The sequence below is a fragment of the Quercus lobata genome, chromosome 8 (assembly GCF_001633185.2).
Source record: "Quercus lobata isolate SW786 chromosome 8, ValleyOak3.0 Primary Assembly, whole genome shotgun sequence".
NCBI lineage: Eukaryota > Viridiplantae > Streptophyta > Magnoliopsida > Fagales > Fagaceae > Quercus > Quercus lobata.
This window is the reverse complement of record NC_044911.1, coordinates 41,337,815-41,356,121: the sequence shown is the minus strand read 5'-3', so window position 1 is coordinate 41,356,121 and position 18,307 is coordinate 41,337,815. Positions and strand designations below refer to the sequence as shown.

At 37.9% G+C, this 18,307-nt stretch overlaps 2 protein-coding genes and 1 pseudogene across 2 annotated transcripts; 2 read left to right on the top strand and 1 right to left on the bottom strand.

Moving 5' to 3' along the window:
* Positions 1-491: 491 nt before the first annotated feature.
* On the top strand, positions 492-5,355 carry LOC115957798 (protein trichome birefringence-like 39). The gene is made up of 5 exons (XM_031076130.1): positions 492-935; positions 1,109-1,280; positions 4,059-4,234; positions 4,360-4,518; positions 4,841-5,355. Exons 1-5 carry the CDS (start codon positions 634-636, stop codon positions 5,130-5,132), a joined length of 1,101 nt encoding a protein of 366 aa, XP_030931990.1. The 5' UTR covers positions 492-633; the 3' UTR covers positions 5,133-5,355.
* A 6,785-nt stretch (positions 5,356-12,140) lies between these two features.
* Positions 12,141-15,199, top strand: LOC115958297 (annotated as a pseudogene).
* Positions 15,200-17,172: 1,973 nt separating this feature from the next.
* On the bottom strand, positions 17,173-18,307 carry LOC115957589 (signaling peptide TAXIMIN 1). Its single transcript, XM_031075874.1, has 2 exons — positions 17,947-18,307; positions 17,173-17,509 (listed from the first exon to the last, which is right to left on the bottom strand). The coding sequence occupies exons 1-2, from the start codon at positions 18,054-18,056 to the stop codon at positions 17,386-17,388; spliced, it is 234 nt and encodes a 77-aa protein (XP_030931734.1). The 5' UTR covers positions 18,057-18,307; the 3' UTR covers positions 17,173-17,385.

Sequence of the window (18,307 nt, the reverse complement as noted above, 5' to 3'; positions counted from 1 at the left end):
GGGGTTGGTATTTTGATTTGTGGGATCATCAATGGTGTCTTAATGGGAACAGTACTGCGACAGATCAGACATTATACTCCCAAACCTAAAATTTCAAAGGACATAATATGCATGAAACATATATAACTGCAGGGCAAATATGATAATTTGCCTTAGACTTTATAACTTTATATTATTTTTTCGTTTGAAAACAGTTCTTTTGAATCTTGAATAATCGCTTACCCAAAAAAAAGAGGGTTGTTTGTATTATTGGCTACAAGAAAATGAGCAATAAAGGAATTTTTTTTTTATAATCATACATAATAAGTAATTAACTTTAAAAAGCAATGTCCTCTGTATCTTTTTTGGTGGGAAAATGTTTCGCATGATTTTAGAATCAAATTCATCATGATTCCAAATTTTCAAAGCATGGATTGGACCCAACCCCACATGTCAGAGTTTCAACAATCCATCCAATTTTGATTTCACAATTTCAGTCAAAAAATTAAAAAAAAAAAAAAAAAAAAAAAGGTGTAAAAGGAAAAGTTTTTCTCTGACTCTCTGTCCAGTCTGCTTATAAATGCAGTCGCTGCAGACAACTTTTCATTACTCCTGGTCCTTTTATTTATTAATTCTGAATCGAAACCCAAGGAAATGGGTTTCCTCCTATTCTTCCAAGCACTGTTTCTCTTTGTATTGCAGATTTTGTTTTCCCACCAAGCAAGAGCTGAAGATTTCATTTCCCTCAGTAATGCTACAAAAAATTTCAGTGCCAGAAAACTTGCTGGTAAATGCAATTTGTCTCGTGGAAAATGGGTCTACGATGCTTCCTACCCTCTCTACTCTCCCTCTAGCTGCCCCTTCATAGATGCACAATTCGACTGCCAAAAGTATGGCCGCCCTGATAACTCGTACCTCAAATACAGATGGCAACCTTTCTCTTGTGCCATACCCAGGTACCCTTTTTAGCCATTTTCACATTTCACACTTCAAAAACACATTGTTATATATAGTATGCATATCTATGACTATAAGTTGGGCTTAAGGTTTTGTTGCATATGGTATAAATAAGTAGCACATACATATGAGTTTCTATATTGGGTAATTGAGTGTTAAATTGGCACAACAGGTTTAATGGGTTATATTTCTTGGAGAAGTGGAGAGGCAAGAAGATTATGTTTGTGGGAGACTCACTGAGTTTGAATCAGTTTCAATCTTTAACGTGCATGATTCACGCATCGGTGCCAAAGTCAAAGACCACATTCATAAGGAAAGATGGGCTGTCTTCAGTGACATTTGATGTAAGTTTTCTGGTTTTTTGCTTATGCGCGCATTTTCTTTTTTTCTTTTTTTTTGAATTAGCACAGCAATCATAGTTGTGACAGTGCATGCATTTCCTTTCCCTTCTCTCTCAACCTTTTGTCAAAGGTAAAGTTGTTCTTTTGGTGCTAATTAAAATTTTCTTTTCCCAGTCCAATTTTGCCACTAAAAAAAGAAAATTTGAATTAAAACAGTTCTGTTTTATGCCAATATATATGAGTGGTTGTACACAGTTCAGTTCATTCAGTATTGCTTTAAATTGAAGTGTGCGTTTGCCGTTTGGAGAAATTATTCATTCATACACAGCTACACTCACACTCACTCATCACATGTAGCATGGGTCAAAATTTATTATTATTATTTTGACTATATATATAGAGGAACATCTGGCAGGCCAAGATTTTCAAATTGTTTATTTGACAATTAAGATCCTCTTTTTCACTATACTAGAATATATAACAGTATTGTGGGGGGTGGAGAGTAAAAACCCATTAAATAAAATCTTACATGTTTGTCTGTGACTGTGTGTGTCTGTGAGCGAGTGTTGGAGTTTAAGCATTAAAAGAGGCAGCGTGATTGGTGGTACCCAGTTTAACTTTTGCCGGAGACATGTCAGGTCGTTATTTGCATTTCGTAATAAATGATTGAACGTTAAACCAGACAAAGTTTACTTTCACCGCTTCTACTTTAAATTTTTTTTTTTTAATAAAAGGCGGGAAAAATTAAATGGTATTTAGATCTCAAACTATGCACATGAATTTTTTCATTAATTTTATGATTAATGTTAGAGATATAAATTTTTTTACAAAAAAATTTACAACTGTTGATGTGTGATGAGTAATTATTGGTAAATTAATAGTGGACTTAAATGAAAACCAATAAAAAATTGATCACATTAACAATTTGTAAAATTGTTTATAACTGTAGCATTACTCTAATTTTAATACGATTTCTCATTGCTCAAGTAGTTTTGGCTTAGTTTATGTTTGTACTAGTTTTTCTCAAATTGTCTTGTTAAGAGTAATTATAGAGTAAAATTATCTCTTTCTTTAAACAAAAAATTATTAATATGAATTTTGTAATTTAACTAGTTAGTAATTTTGATACTTTTAAAATTTAAATTTATGATTTTCATTATAACTATTGAAATTTTAAATTATATTATTATTATGAAATTTCGAAATAAGCATGCCTCTATCAACATTATCATCATTTTTTTTTTTTTTTGCTGAATAACATTATGATATTTATGTCACAATTATTGATCATCTTTGGCGCTCTAGTACTTAGCCATCCAGCTATACATGTAAAGTATCAAGTATCTATCATAGGCGGGTCAAATGGTGGCTAAATTAAGACACTGGTCTAGTCTAGACTTCTATATATATTAGTATCATTATTAGAGAGAGACCAAAGTCTGTGTCATCAACTCGTCATTGACAGCTGTTATATTGCTTTTAGCATTATAAATCTATTCGTAAATTAACAACTAAAGGAACAAAGGAGAGAAGAGAAGACAGCTTTAACGACCCCACATAAACAAGCTATTATTAATTTCCCTATTATAATTGAGTAATGTTAACTTGTACTCTTATACCAATTATTAATAAATTATATTAGAAAAATTTTGATTTTATTTTTATAAAAAATATAAAAAAGGGTCTTAAAAATTAATTATTTTAACATTTTTTTATAAAATATTGTTAAAAATAGTTTATAAATCGATGCTCTGTTAACATTTTCCTAGGTAATTTTATTGGTTTTTTTTTTCTCTGTGGGCTTTGGGGGCTGAGGAAGTGTTTGTTGGTTTGGGAATATAATATTGTTCGAACTTTTTTCACCCCCAAGAAACCTTATCCAAATCAACAATAAAGCATTTCAACAAAACTCAACCAAATGCAAACCTTAATCGTGGTTGGTGGCTTTTTTCACAACTCACTTGTTTGTACATGCGTGACTTAATTTTGAAGGGAAAAAAAGTAGCCTCATAAAAGGACCACACAGTGGTAAGGACCACTTGTGGGCTGTGGCACTAAATTGAGTTCTCTGCTTATACGGCTTTTCTTCCAGCTGAATCTTCAACGTAGCTAATTTGGCAACTTTTCTGATAAGATCAGTTGAACTATCTAAACCTGGAACTAACTAAAGCACATGTTAAGACTTTATGGAGCTGAGAAAGTCACTCTCACAGTCACAAGTAGAAAATAACTCTTCTTCGTAATGTCCCAATTTTATCGAGTATCAATCAGAATTTTAAAAGTCTTATTTCTATTTCCTTTAGAACAAACTTTTAACATTAGAAAATTGTAATTGCCTCTTTTTCACGTTACATATTTCAATTTTTTTTTTTTTTTATGTTCCATTTTTTTTTTCTTAGATTGGTAAATAAGAATATGGAGTTTTTTTGCTTTGTAAAAAACGTTATTCAGTTTTAATACTTTTATGTTTTGAAATAAAAATATATTGAAATTTACCAATTTATATTAATAAATTTTTTTTGTAAATGTATAGAGAAATCACATGACCTTATTAAACGCTTAATGAGGTCCTATGCTTTAATATGCAAAAGTTGACATGTGATTATGTGAACTATTGAGCTTGAAATTGTTGAGCTTTACAATTTCGTAGATTTTTTTTTTTTTTTGTGGGTTCATAATTTGTTGAACAACGCATTAGAAATTTCATTATTTTCTCAAGAGAGATTATGCAAATTTTTTAAGTTGATGAAATAATGGAATATTTACATTTTTTGAGTGCAGGATTATGGAGTGAAAATACTGCTATTTCGCACACCGTACCTAGTAGATCTTGATAATGAGAAGGCGGGACGAGTTTTGAAGCTTGATTCAATCAAGAATGGCAATGCATGGAAAGGCATGAACATGTTAATCTTTAACACATGGCATTGGTGGACCCACACAGGGAAAACCCAACCGTAAGATTAACCTCATCAATTTTTCATCAAAATTAATTTTTGTCATATAAATGGATATATATGGTTTGGAATTTTAGCTTAGAGGTTCGATGATCATTGCTAATACATGTAACTTATTATTGCAGCTGGGATTATATGCAAGAGGGAAACAAATGGTACAAAGATATGAACCGTCTGATTGCGTTTTATAAAGGGCTAACCACTTGGTCTAGATGGGTCAACCTAAATGTTGATGCTTCCAAAACCAAAGTCTTCTTCCTAGGGATTTCTCCCACCCATTACGAGTATGCAAAGCCTTCCTCAAGTTCACACTTTAATTGGTTTTAGTTTAATTTGTGTTACATTCTCTAACATTATAATTATCTCATGAGTTCTAGTTAGTTCAAATAATAAAATAAATGGGTTTCAAATTTTGCTTACACCAAAAATTAACTAGTATCTTAACTTGATGATAAGAACATTATAATTACCTTTAGTGATGTCTGTTATTTCATCACACTAATTGCGACTCTTTATCATTCATTTCAGCATTGTGTAAGGCAAACTAACATCATAATGTATTAGTGCAATTAAATTTACTTGATTGATTGTTGTTGACATAATTAGGGGCAGGGATTGGAATCAACCATCAAAAACATGCTCAGGTGAGAAGCAACCATTCTTTGGTCTAAAGTACCCTGCAGGCACACCTTTAGCTTGGACAGTTGTGAACAAAGTATTAAGCAGAACTAAGAAGCCAGTCACTTTCCTAGATGTTACAAAACTCTCACAATATCGGAAAGATGCACACCCATCTGCCTATAGTGGTGAACATAGTGGCAATGACTGTAGCCATTGGTGTCTTCCGGGGCTGCCCGATACTTGGAATGAGGTCCTATATGCAGAGCTCTTTAGTTGAAGACAAAGTGGGCAATGGACGTTTGAAATATAGAAAGAAAACCATTATTTCAATTCTAGGAGTTCAATTTCCATTTTTATTGTTTAAGTGGGCAATAAGAGGGTTGATGTTTCAATTAAATGTAAATGTGCAGATTTTTTGGGCACAAAGTTGCCTTGAATTGTGAGCAATATATATATGCCCTTACAAATTAAAAAAGCTCATAGTTATCATTCACATACCACATGCTACTACTAATTAGCAATTAGTAATTACCATGCACTGTTATAAATTGCCCACGAACTTATTACTTTCAAATCTTTCACTTAAGGGCTAAGCCAAGATCATGATCCCTTCATTAATTGTTTTTTTTTTCTTTGAGAGAAGTGACATAGAGACTCACATTGCAAACTTGAGCAACACAAGGCTTGACAGATTACCTTTGCTATAATGAAGCTGAATCATCATTAATGATTGTTCGTTGGATCTATGAGTGTTTTCCGAATTGAACAAGGAAACTTGTAGGTTTTAAGTGATTACTCCAACCAAAAGTAGTTACTCAATAAAAAGCCTTGGAAAGGCTGTCATAATCATTTAAACCAGTTGGTTCAACCGAAAAAATCACCCTACAAGGAGGCCCTTTATGTCGATACATCATCACGGACTGGCCTGCACTATTTTGGGCTGCCTAAAATGTCCAAAGAGGGCACCTTAGCTCGATGAGGGGAGTGCTATACAATTTTGACCCAATAAATTCAATACAGCCCTACTTTTCCTCTGGCCCAAAGAGAGGGGGGGGGGGGGGGGGGGGGGGGGGGGGGGGGGGTGTGGGGTTGGGGGAACCTCAAATAAAACATTAAAATCCTTCCAAGAGAGCATCAAACCGGACTTACTCTATAAAGTTCAAAATTCAGAAATATATTTTAAAGGATATAATATTGCTTTGGGTAAGTCTTGGGGTAGAGATTTATTGGCATTGTTTGCTAACGTTGATTTGTAATAAGTGTCGAGGTGGAGTTTAAAGATGAATGATGTAAAAAACAAAAAGTGAGTTGAGCATCATTGTGTCCAACCAAATTGGAATGATTTTTTTTTTTTTTTTTGGTCAGGGAAATTTAATGCAAATGGCATTTTGCATACTGAGTTCAAAAAAAAAAAAAAAAAAAATTACTGTTTCATACACTATTATGTACATAATACATATACTAACAAAAAAAAATTACAAGAAAAAATATGATTTGAAGTCACTTATTTGAAGTTCAAAATTGTGACTTCAAGTCGTGTTTTCTCTTGTTTTGTGTGAATGTGTACTATGTGTGTAATAAAATGTATGAAATAAATAGTGTTAAAACAAATGTTTGATGAGGCCACTCCTTTTGTTGCCTATTTTTTTTTTCTTTAATAAATCATCTTAAATACTATTTTCCTTCGGCTATTTTTGTTTGATTATGTCTCCGAATTATTAAAATTCAAAGAAAACAAAAACAAAACGGAAGAAAGTCCCATAACTTTCGATGGCCATTGATTATCTATGGCCCAATTAAAAAGGCTCATGCACCATGCAATCCGACAATCCTCAAACAAAGATTGGATCTATGGATTGGTTGTCTTTGTCTCCTAGCCAAGGCTTGTCATGAGTGGACCAGTTGACCCCAGCCCAATGAACTACATGTGGCACCTCTTATGATCTCCACGTGGCATACATCTAGATAAGTCCTTCTCCTCCAATCCTAACCTGAACTCTCTACCAAGCTACACGTGTGTACTTCCCTCAATGCACACCTGCTGACTCAATTCCACAGACTCAGACACGTTGCACCAGCCCACACACTACATGTCCACTCCATGCAAACACGTCCATGCCCACCTCTTCAAAAACCGCCATAGCCTCTTTTTTAAAAATATTCTCTACCTCCTTCATTTCCAAACTCAAATCTACAATCAACGTTGTTAGAAATACAGAATAATTGTATTGTATTTCATAAATTAAAGAATATACATCACTGCCTTTATATAGGAGGCATATGTGTGCAGTACAAGTAGAGTGTAGTACAAGTATCAGTGTGCTATACAAGTAACCTAATTGGGCCTAAAGCCCATAACATAATATACATTAACAGCCTCCCTCAAACTCAAGGTGGATGTGAGACCAACTTGAAGTTGTTAACCAAATCACAAGTGCATCCCTTAGGAAGTGACTTGGTGAAGATATCTGCAAGTTGATCTTTGGAGGAGACGAAGAAAAGCTTAAGAGCACCATGGACAAGATGATAACGGATAAAATGACAATCAATCTCGATGTGTTTAGTCCGTTCATGAAAGACATCATTATGAGCAATATGAATGGCACTCTGGTTGTCACAACAAAGGGGAGTAGCAGAGGAGGTGGACACACCCAAATCCTTAAGGAGCCATCGTAGCCAAAGGAGCTCAGATGTGGTATCAACAAGAGCACGATATTCTGCTTCAGTATTGGAGCGGGCCACAAAAGTTTGTTTCTTACTTCGCCAAGAAATCAAAGAAGAACCAAGGAGAAAACAGTAACCTGTAGTAGACCTGTGATCAGTAGGATCTCCTGCCCAATCAGCATCAGAGAATGCACGGAGTACAAGAGGAGACTGAGCTGAGTAGAAAAGGCCATGAAAGAGAGTGCCCTTCAAGTATCGAAGAATGCGCAAAACAGCAGCATAGTGAGTTGATCGTGGAGCAGATAGATACTGGCTCACCTGATGAACAGCATAGGAGATGTCTGGACGAGTAACTGTGAGATAAACTAGGCTGCCAACCAATCGTCTGTAAAGAGAGGGATTAGACAATGGTTTCCCCCCTGAGGGAGTCAGATGTGCATTAAACTCAACTGGAGTGTCAACAGTCTTGCTATCAGTGAGTCCAGCTCGAGATAAGAGTTCAGAAGCATACTTAGCTTGAGTAAGATAAAGTCCATCAGTAGAATGAGTGATTTCAAGACCCAAGAAGTAGCTGAGATGTCCAAGATCTTTCATCTCAAATTGCTGACTGAGAAAATCCTTGAGTTCTTGAATGCCACTGAGGTCATCACCAGTTATGATCATATCATCCACATATAGGAGAAGTAAAATAGTGCCTTTGTCAGTGCGACGAAGAAATAAGGCAGAATCATAATGACTGGCCATGTAACCCAAATGAGAGATGGTAGAGCTGAATTTAGCAAACCAAGCTCGTGGAGCTTGTTTAAGGCCATAAAGTGCACGTCGAAGGTAACAAACCTTGTTTGAGTCAACAGAGAGACCAGGAGGAGGTTGCATATAAACTTCTTCATGTAAATCCCCATTAAGGAATGCATTTTTGACATCCATCTGAAAAAGATCCCATTTACGGGCAGCAGCAACAGCTAAGAGGGCACGGACAGATGAAATACGAGCAACCGGAGCAAAGGTCTCTTCATAATCAATCCCATACTCCTGTGTAAAACCTTTTGCAACAAGACGAGCTTTGTAGCGCTCAATGGACCCATCAGAGCGAGTCTTAATCTTGTAGATCCACTTACAACCAACCACAGATTTCCCGAGAGGGAGTGTCACCAAATCCCAAGTACGGTTTTTAGATAATGCATCAAGTTTCTCTTTCATTGCAATCTGTCATAAAGAGTCAGTGGAAGCCTCACGATAGGTGTGAGGCTCATGTAATGTAGCAAGAGCAGTGTAACAATGATAGTTAAGTAAATGTGTAGGAATAGATCTTACTCGAGTTGAGTGACGAGGTGGAATGTCTTGTGCAAGATCCTCAGGCGGAGCAGGAGCAGGGGACCCAAGCTCAGGGTTGGGGTTGGGTAGCTCGTCTTCAACCTGTTCATCTTCCACCTGTTCATTAAAGGGTGAACTAGGAAAGGGATCAGTGATATCTGGTGGTTGGACAGAGAAGTCTACAAGAGAATCAGGAGCAACTACAGGAGGATCAGGAGCAGCTACAGAATGAATATGTGCCTCATCTGGAAAAAAATCTAAAACAGAGGAGGAAGATAGGGAGGCACGAAAGTGAGAGAGCTCGACAAAGAGGCGATGTTCCCAAAAGAATAATCAATCCCATACTCCTGTGTAAAACCTTTTGCAACAAGACGAGCTTTGTAGCGCTCAATGGACCCATCAGAGCGAGTCTTAATCTTGTAGATCCACTTACAACCAACCACAGATTTCCCGAGAGGGAGTGTCACCAAATCCCAAGTACGGTTTTTAGATAATGCATCAAGTTTCTCTTTCATTGCAATCTGTCATAAAGAGTCAGTGGAAGCCTCACGATAGGTGTGAGGCTCATGTAATGTAGCAAGAGCAGTGTAACAATGATAGTTAAGTAAATGTGTAGGAATAGATCTTACTCGAGTTGAGTGACGAGGTGGAATGTCTTGTGCAAGATCCTCAGGCGGAGCAGGAGCAGGGGACCCAAGCTCAGGGTTGGGGTTGGGTAGCTCGTCTTCAACCTGTTCATCTTCCACCTGTTCATTAAAGGGTGAACTAGGAAAGGGATCAGTGATATCTGGTGGTTGGACAGAGAAGTCTACAAGAGAATCAGGAGCAACTACAGGAGGATCAGGAGCAGCTACAGAATGAATATGTGCCTCATCTGGAAAAAAATCTAAAACAGAGGAGGAAGATAGGGAGGCACGAAAGTGAGAGAGCTCGACAAAGAGGCGATGTTCCCAAAAGACAACATTGTGGGAAACACGAAGACGATGAGAGACAGGGTCATAACACCGATACCCCTTTTGAGTTTCGCCATAGCCAAGAAAACAACAAAGCCTTAACCGAGGCTCAAGTTTGTTATGCTCATGTGGCTGAAGAAGAACGAAACAAGCAGAACCAAAGGAGCGAAGGTGGTGATAGTCTGGAGATGACCCAAAAAGGCGCTCATATGGAGTTTGATTTTGGATAACCGGACTCGGAATGCAATTAATAGTATGAACAGCATGAAGAGCAGCTTCGCCCCAAAAAGGAGCAGGAACTTTGGCAGAGAGAAGAAGAGCACGAACAGTGTCAAGAATATGACGAAGTTTCCGTTCGGCTCTACCATTTTGCTGAGAGGTACCTGGACAAGTTAGTTGATGAACAGTGTCATAGGAATGTAAAACAGCTTGGAAAGCATATTGAGTATATTCGAGAGCATTATCAGATCGAAAAATTTTGATGCGTTTGGAAAACTGAGTTTCAACCATTTTTGCAAAATTAGAATATACTTGTAATAATTCAGAACGATGTTTCATATTAAAAATCTAGCTATAGCGAGAGTAATCATCAACAAAGACAACAAAATATCGAGACCCACCAATACTAGAGACAGAAGAAGGGCCCCAAACATCAGAATGAATAAGGTCAAAGATATCAGTGGATATTGATTCACTGGTATTGAAAGGTAAAACTGGTTGTTTTCCTAATTTGCACGAAACACAATCAAAATTTTTTGTAGACACTGAACCTAACAAATCTCTAGAAGCTAATTGTTGTACCCGAGAGGAAGATGCATGACCAAGTCGAGCATGCCAAAGTGCAAGGGAAGGAAGTGAAGAAGCTGTAGCAGTTGCAATAACAGAAACAGGAGCAACAAGTGGAAGACGAAGGTTGTCCAGGGGAAACATACGCCCAACTCTAGGACCGGTCCCAAGCTCCTGTCATGTCCTTGGATCATGCACAATACACCCAGAATAATCAAAGATAATGCGATAACCTAACTCAGCTAATTGGCCCACAGAAAATAAATTGTAAGAAAGGTCAGGAACATTAAAGACACTAGGAACCGAGAGATTGGCAGTTGAAACAGAACCTATATTATGACCAGACATAGTGGAACCATTTGCTGTGTGAATATTAAGAGGGTGTGGTGCAGGTTTTAGTTCAGAAAATAAGGACGAACGAGGAGTCATGTGATTGCAACAAGCAGAATCCATAAGCCAAGAGGAAGGAGACATACCAGATAAAGCTGAGAGAGAAGAGGAATAAGATGCATTACCAACCATACAAATGACATTGGCGATGATGTTTTTAAGGTCATCTGTGGACATGGTGAAAGTGCGTCCTGAAGACTTAAACTGTGCAGAGATGGGAGCCATTGGTTGGACACTCTCAGTGTTAGCAACAGTAGCAGCGGATATAGACACAGCTGGTTTGTTGCGACGATAGCAAGTCTCAATATTGTGGCCAAAACGTTTGCAAAAACTGCAAAGACGTTTGCTGGATTGTTGGCGACGATTATTGCAAGAAGAAGACCTGTCCTTATTTCTCATTTAGAAGCAAAATATGCAAAAATGGAGCGCAAAAATGAAATCGACGCGAAAAACTGGGTAAGGAGGACCCGGACTGCAAAAAAGTCAACTCTGGTCAAAAGTCAACGGATGACGTCAGCAGATGATGTGGCGCTGACGTATGCAGATGACGTCAGCTAGGGCTGACGTAAGCAAGCAGATGATGACGTCAGCGAAAAGTCTGGCGCGTGGTAGTGAGTGGCAGCGCGTGACTGACACAGGAGGCGCGTGGCAGCGCGTGGCAATTTTTGGCGGCGCGTGGAGGCGCGTGCAGATGATGCCGAGATTTCTGGTGGCGCGTGGCGACGCGTGGAAGGTCCGTTGAAGACGAAATTTTACAGAACGGCAGATCGGAGAGACTACTTTCCAATGATGCTATCTGTGGTCTGATCGGAGATGCGGAAGCGGTGGTGGCAGTAAGGCAGTGGTCTTTGATGTACTGGAGTCGCGGTGAAGGCAGTGGTGCTGCTCACAAAAACGGCTGCAGAGGACACCCAAGAAGACAAGACTGCTTAAGAGCGGCACACCAAAGGATTAGAGCAGTGGCTCTGATACCATGTTAGAAATACAAAATAATTGTATTGTATTTCATAAATTAAAGAATATACATCACTGCCTTTATATAGGAGGCATATGTGTGCAGTACAAGTAGAGTGTAGTACAAGTACCAGTGTGCTATACAAGTAACCTAATTGGGCCTAAAGCCCATAACATAATATACATTAACAAACGTAAACATCGAATATTACCTGAGAAAAAAAAAAAAATTAGAATACAATGGCTTCGGAGCAAACTCGCAGAGACAACACCACCAGCGAGGAGATAGAAATTCACATAAAGAAAGATACAGTGCCAAAGATTACGAGCCACTTTGAGTCTTTGGCGGAGCAAGCAAAAGAATCAGACAACATAGAAACTCATGTGGAGGGTGCTAAAGATGAGAGGGGTAGTGCTGCAAAAGCTATAGGAGATGTAGGTGGAGCTACCCATGAACTGGCTTGCCAGTTTGAATCTCTTGCGGATAAAGTGAAGAATGAGAAAGAAAGTTACCAGGAGAATGAGAAAGAGAAGAATGCTGATGAAGCAAGGGGTAGGAATATGGTTGCAGTCAAAGAAGTTAAAGCTAGGGAAGGTCAAGGAGGAGGGCAAAGAGGGCTTTATACTGTGGGAAAGTTTGAAGTAATTGTCAAGGACGAGAAGGGTGCAGAGGAAGCTAAGGGCAGAGAAGGTGAAGCTGAAAAAAAAAGATAGAAGCAAGGAAAAGGCTAAAGAGAGAAGAGGAGGTGCAGAGATGAGAAGCAGAGAAGAGGGATATGAGCTAGGAGGTGACACAAAGATGAGAACCAAAGAAGAGTGTCGTGTGAATAGAGGTGACATAGAAGAGAGTCAAGAGCAAAAGGAACAACCTTCTCTAGAAGACATTGCCAGGTTCAGAGCAACGGCGCAGCAAAATTCTATGGAGGCGGTAAGGGCCACGGAGGAGAGGTATGAGAGGGCAAAAGAATCTTTAAGCCAGGGAGTGAGTGCTTCATCTGAGTATGCAAAAGAGAAGGCTGCACAAGCAAAGGACACAGTCGTCAATACAGGTCTCAATGCAACTGAGTTAGCGGCAGAGAAGGCTGCACAAGAAAAGGACAAAGTCGTCAATACAGGACGCACTGCAACTGAGTTAGCGGCAGAGAAGGCTGCACAATCAAAGGACACTATTGAAGAGAAAGGTGCACAAACAAAGGACACCATCGTAGAGAAGGGAGCACAAGCGAAGGACACCATCCAAAATACAGCTAGAGCTGCAACCGAGTATGCCACACAGAAAGAAGCACAAGCAAAGGACAACGTGCTAAATACAAGTGTGGCTATGAAAGACACTGCAGCAGAAAAGGGTGCACAAGCGAAGGACACCATTGCAGAGAAAGGTGCACAAGCAAAGGACACCGTCCTAAATACAGCTCGGGCTGCAACCAAGTATGCCACAGAGAAGGGAGCGCAAGCAATGGACACCGTGCTAAATACAAGTTTGGCTGTGAAAGACACTGCAGCAGAGAAGGGTGCACAAGCTGAGGATACTATCGTAGAAAAAACTAGTGTTGTGAAAGACACTGCAATAGAAAAGGGAGCACAAGCTAAAGGATATAATCTTAGAGAAAAGTGAGGTTGTGAAAGACACTGCAGTTGAGAAAGGTGCACAAGAAAAGGACACAATTGTAAGCACTGCGAAGACAGCTGCGGATTATACAGCATTGACCACGGAGAAAGCAAAGGACTATGCGTTACATAAGGCAGCAGAAGCGAAATACACGGTTGTGCATGCAGGGGAGACCACTGCCCATTATGTTGAAGAGAAAGCTGTTGGTGCAAAAGATGTCACTTCGGAAACTGGCAAGGTTGCAATTGATTATGCTGGGAAAACAGCTGTGGAAGCAAAGGATAGAGCAGCTGTGGCAGGGTGGACGGCCGCACATTACTCGTGTGAGAAAGCTGTGGAGGGAACCAAAATGGCAGCCAGAGCTGTTAAAGGAGCGGCAGAGTATACAGGTCATGTAGCTAACGAGCTTGCAGTCAAGCCATTGTCTGCTGCAAAGGATGTTGTTATATCAACAGGAGAGAGTGCAAAAGATTATACAGCTCGGAAGAAAGAAGAAGCTCAGAGAGAATTGGAGGCTATAAGATCAGCCGAAAGAGAGGTTTGCCTGTACCAATATTATATCTTTACTGTTGCATAGCCCTTCAATTATGTGATTTTTTGAACATCAAATTCTACATGTTTACCTTCACAGCTTCACAACACTAAATTGATGCTATGTGCAAAACTAGATCACTAATTTAGTGTTGCTACAAGTGGGTATATATTTATTTAGAACTGCCAAAGATTTTAGTATTAATTGTATAAATGCATAAATGGATTATGAAAACATGTAGCAGGGTAAGAGGAGTCTTGGTAATAATTTAGATCGAATTTAGTAGCAGAAGACAACATTTGGCTACTGAGGAAGATTTTTGTGAATAATTACTGAAGCATTGGTTGGTTTGTTGTAGTTCACCTCTCAATAGTGTAAAAATAAACATTATTTTCTAGTTTTTGTGGTCCTTTCATATTTAATCAAAGACTCAGCAGTCCGCACCCAGAATTAGATTCAGAAAATGCATATTCAAGGAGGAAAAAAAAATTACATTTCAGAGTAAATGGAAGTTTGTTTAAATTTTCATCATGTTGTCCTTCTAAGTGCCTTTGTGGTGATCTAAAAAATTCATTCAACCAATTATTTATTAGCCACCTATGGTTGATACTAACGTTGAGTTCGTTGCTTACCAGGGAGAAGATTACAAATGGGATTCGCAAATTCAAGAAACAAAAATAGAAGAGAAGGTGGAAAAAGAGGCCAAACCGTCCGAGAAGGTCAACCAGGGAACCTTTCAGGGAACCCAAGAGGCAAGAACATGGATAAGGAGGAGAGGAGGATGGGGTTATTGGGGAAACAATAGTTGAGATTGCTCAGCAAACAAAACAGCTTGTTATTGGGCAAGACCATGCTGGAACAGAGGATAGGGGTGCCTACAAGTCTGGCTCAACTACCTATGGCAAGAAAGAACAATAAGCATGAAGAGGGGGATGAAAGTCAAAATAAATAAATTCATGTTTTGATGTTTGAATGTTGATGTATAGAGATGGGAGGAGTATTTGCTTATATATTGTATTGTAGGTGTTTTGTGTATTTTTGTGTGAGAATAAATTTGAATGTTGATGTATAGAGATGGGAGTATGTTTATGTCATTCTTATGACACTATTTACTCCCATTTTGCCCAGGTTGCCTATTTTTGTTCCAGCTTATGAAAAAATATATCAGAATTGAGGCTTTTTCGTGCCCAACCTCAAAGTCCTCTGAATAGAAAGAAGATGATCATCATTACTTATACTCTATTCTAAACCTCATGTAAATCTTTTTCTACGTACATCAAATTTTGATTATACATTTATTTAAAAAGTATGTACACTCTCAAAGTAGGGATGACAAATTTTAACCACCCCACCTGACTCCGCTTTGCTCCACGCGAGTTTTCCTTTTCCCCAATTTGCAAAGATGGTGGGTAGGAATGGGTCAAGATTTTTTTCCCGCACCTCAGAGGGGGCAAGGATGAGTTTAGGCTTTTTTAACCCCGCTCCAGTATGCTCTATTAGTATTAAAGATTTAGCTTGTATTAATAAATATTTAAATGCATTAATATTAAGACTTTTTGTTTTATTGTGTTTTGTCTTATTAAACACTTTAGATAATAATATTCAGTCCTTACTAAATATTAGTTTAATATGATATAATAAATTTAATTTTAATTTCAAATATATTTAAATTAATGAAACAGACTTTAGAAAAAAAATTGTAATAAGTTTGGGACGGGGTGTGAGAGATTAACAAGAAGTAAAGTTTTGCAAAGCGAACAGACCCCTTTGAAGCTCCAAGGGGTGGGGATGAGGCAAAGCAATTTGCCCAGCCATGCAGGGTGAGGCAGGGACAAGGTAAAACAAAGAGATGAAAATCCAATCCTTTAGTCTCACCTAGCCTCAATGCCATCCCTACCTTGATGGAATTGCTACAAAAAACAGGCTTTTACTACGGTTGATCGAGATTGCTTTCTACTTTTCTCTAGTCTACTATCTAGATTTTTTTTTTTTTGGATAACACTACTGTCTAGATGCATAATCTATGTTAAATCGGCCTTTAAATAAAGTAAGATAAAATACAATCAGAAAAATCAATTGTGCTCGGGTGCAATGCAAAATAAGCAAACGTAGCAATTCAAAAGGAAAAGTCACTAAAGATTCCCTTAAACAATGATCGAACGAGCACTTAAAGTTATCGTAAACCCAGACCATCATACCAATATTGGAAAGATAATTAGGCCATCACACAAGTATTGAAAAGATAATTCAGCAAAAAAAAAAAAAAAAGTATTGAAAAGATAGGAGAGAAAGACAATAAAGTGTGAATTACCAATTACGGATAAGTCAACAGTATTTAGACCCCTACCAATCACACAACCTCACCATGTGTGTCGCGTAGTAGTGGACCCACGATTTAATAAATATAATGAAGATTTAGAGATGCACACATGGATGTTGCCTTTGCCTTAACCTTTCTAGTTTCTAGTGGACAGAAAGGTCCAAAGGACTTTCTATCTTTGGCCGAGGGCCCTAAAAGCTAAAAATGCTGTTTATTGCAGTGTGTGTGCAAATACATACTGCAAAAATACACAGAAAACGTGACCTTAAATTACTTTGAAAACACGAATTAAAAACCATGTTTACAGAGTATTTTTGCGCAAAAATACACTGAAAACTGAAAACGTTAACTTTTACTTTGAAAACATGACTTAAAAACCATGTTTCCAATGTATGATTGTGTGTCCTAAAACACAGCCCTTTTTATTCAAGGACCCAAGACTTCAGAAGCCCATCTTGTAACAGAGTCTATTTCTAACCTCATACAGTTACAGTAGATCTTTGGTAAACCAGAGCATTCATTCTTTGACTCATTCAATTCACTATTCATTTTTAAAAGGATTGAAAAGCTAATTGGACTAATAAAACAATTATAAATAAATTTGTACTAAACCCTACAATAATTCATCCATTTGCATTTAAAATATATCAATCACTTTCAAGATTTTTCCCTGAGAAGCCCTTCTTTCATTACTGAAAGGAATCAGTTAAAAATATTCAGATGAGTCATGAACATGTTAAGATTTCAAATAAAACCAGAAATCAATCAGAAGAGGATAGAGATAATCAAAGGCCATAACATCACTGATCACAATACTACCTTGCTTCCATTAGAAGGAATCAAATTCAACTCAAATCCAGTGAGTTTATGCACAAGACGAGAGCTGGAAACACGTGGCACATCCATCCTGCTTCCAGCTTACAAAAAAAAAACTAGGCCTAAAGCAAACACAGCAGAGCACTAAAAAAAAATTAAGAACTAATATATTATTTTATTTCAAGAATGAAATTAACAAGGAATCTGAGAAGTAAACCACCCCATAACATGAATTGGGGCTTTGACCAACTCCAAAGCCATCTCCACAATCACGGTCACGCACAAACAGCACGGGCATATACAGCTCAGCAACAATCTGCCCAATAATTACGTCCAAGTTCAGAAATTTTTTATACCCATCACACCAAATCGCATCAAAATGAAGAAACTTTAGATAACTATCACATCATCAAAAGCATCTAAGATAATCAAGAAATTTCAAATACCCAGAAGGCCAAATCGGAAGGACAAAATTTTAAATTACTATATAGCAATGATAAATTTCAGATTTTTCATTTTAAAATACTGGTATACCGAGTAGCGACACATCTGGATGACCATAAGTGTAACAAGTTGGACCGAAATTTAAGGTGAGGAACAGGAGATTAGTTATTGAGCATTCTGGTTTGGTTGCTACTTGGTACTACCACCAAATACGAAATCTATGATTAACAACTTTGGATCAAATTAAAATTTATAGGAAAAAAAAAAAAACCCAGAAGATATATAGAATTGGAAAAGAGTGAAGTATACCCGACGATCCAGATGACGAGGCCGATGATGGAGATGATGAGGGAGAGAAACGCAAAGGGAAGGCCCAGTAGAAAGCCCAGTGGCCTGCACTCACCGTCTCCAGAGCACATTTTCTTTCGCTTTTTTTTTTTTTTTCTTGAATTTGCTTCCCCTTCTTCTTCTTCTTCTTCTATGTACTATAACTTTTGTGAGCCGCCTTAGTGTTTGTGAAAAATGACTCTGAGAGAGAGAGAGAGAGAGAGCTGATGATATAATCTGTTTCGGTGTTTCCTTTTATCTCTTTGTTCTTCCTTTTGATTTTATGAGGGTATCAGTGTATTAAACAGGGTTAAGGGTTATTAATTATATTGAGGGCAGAGGG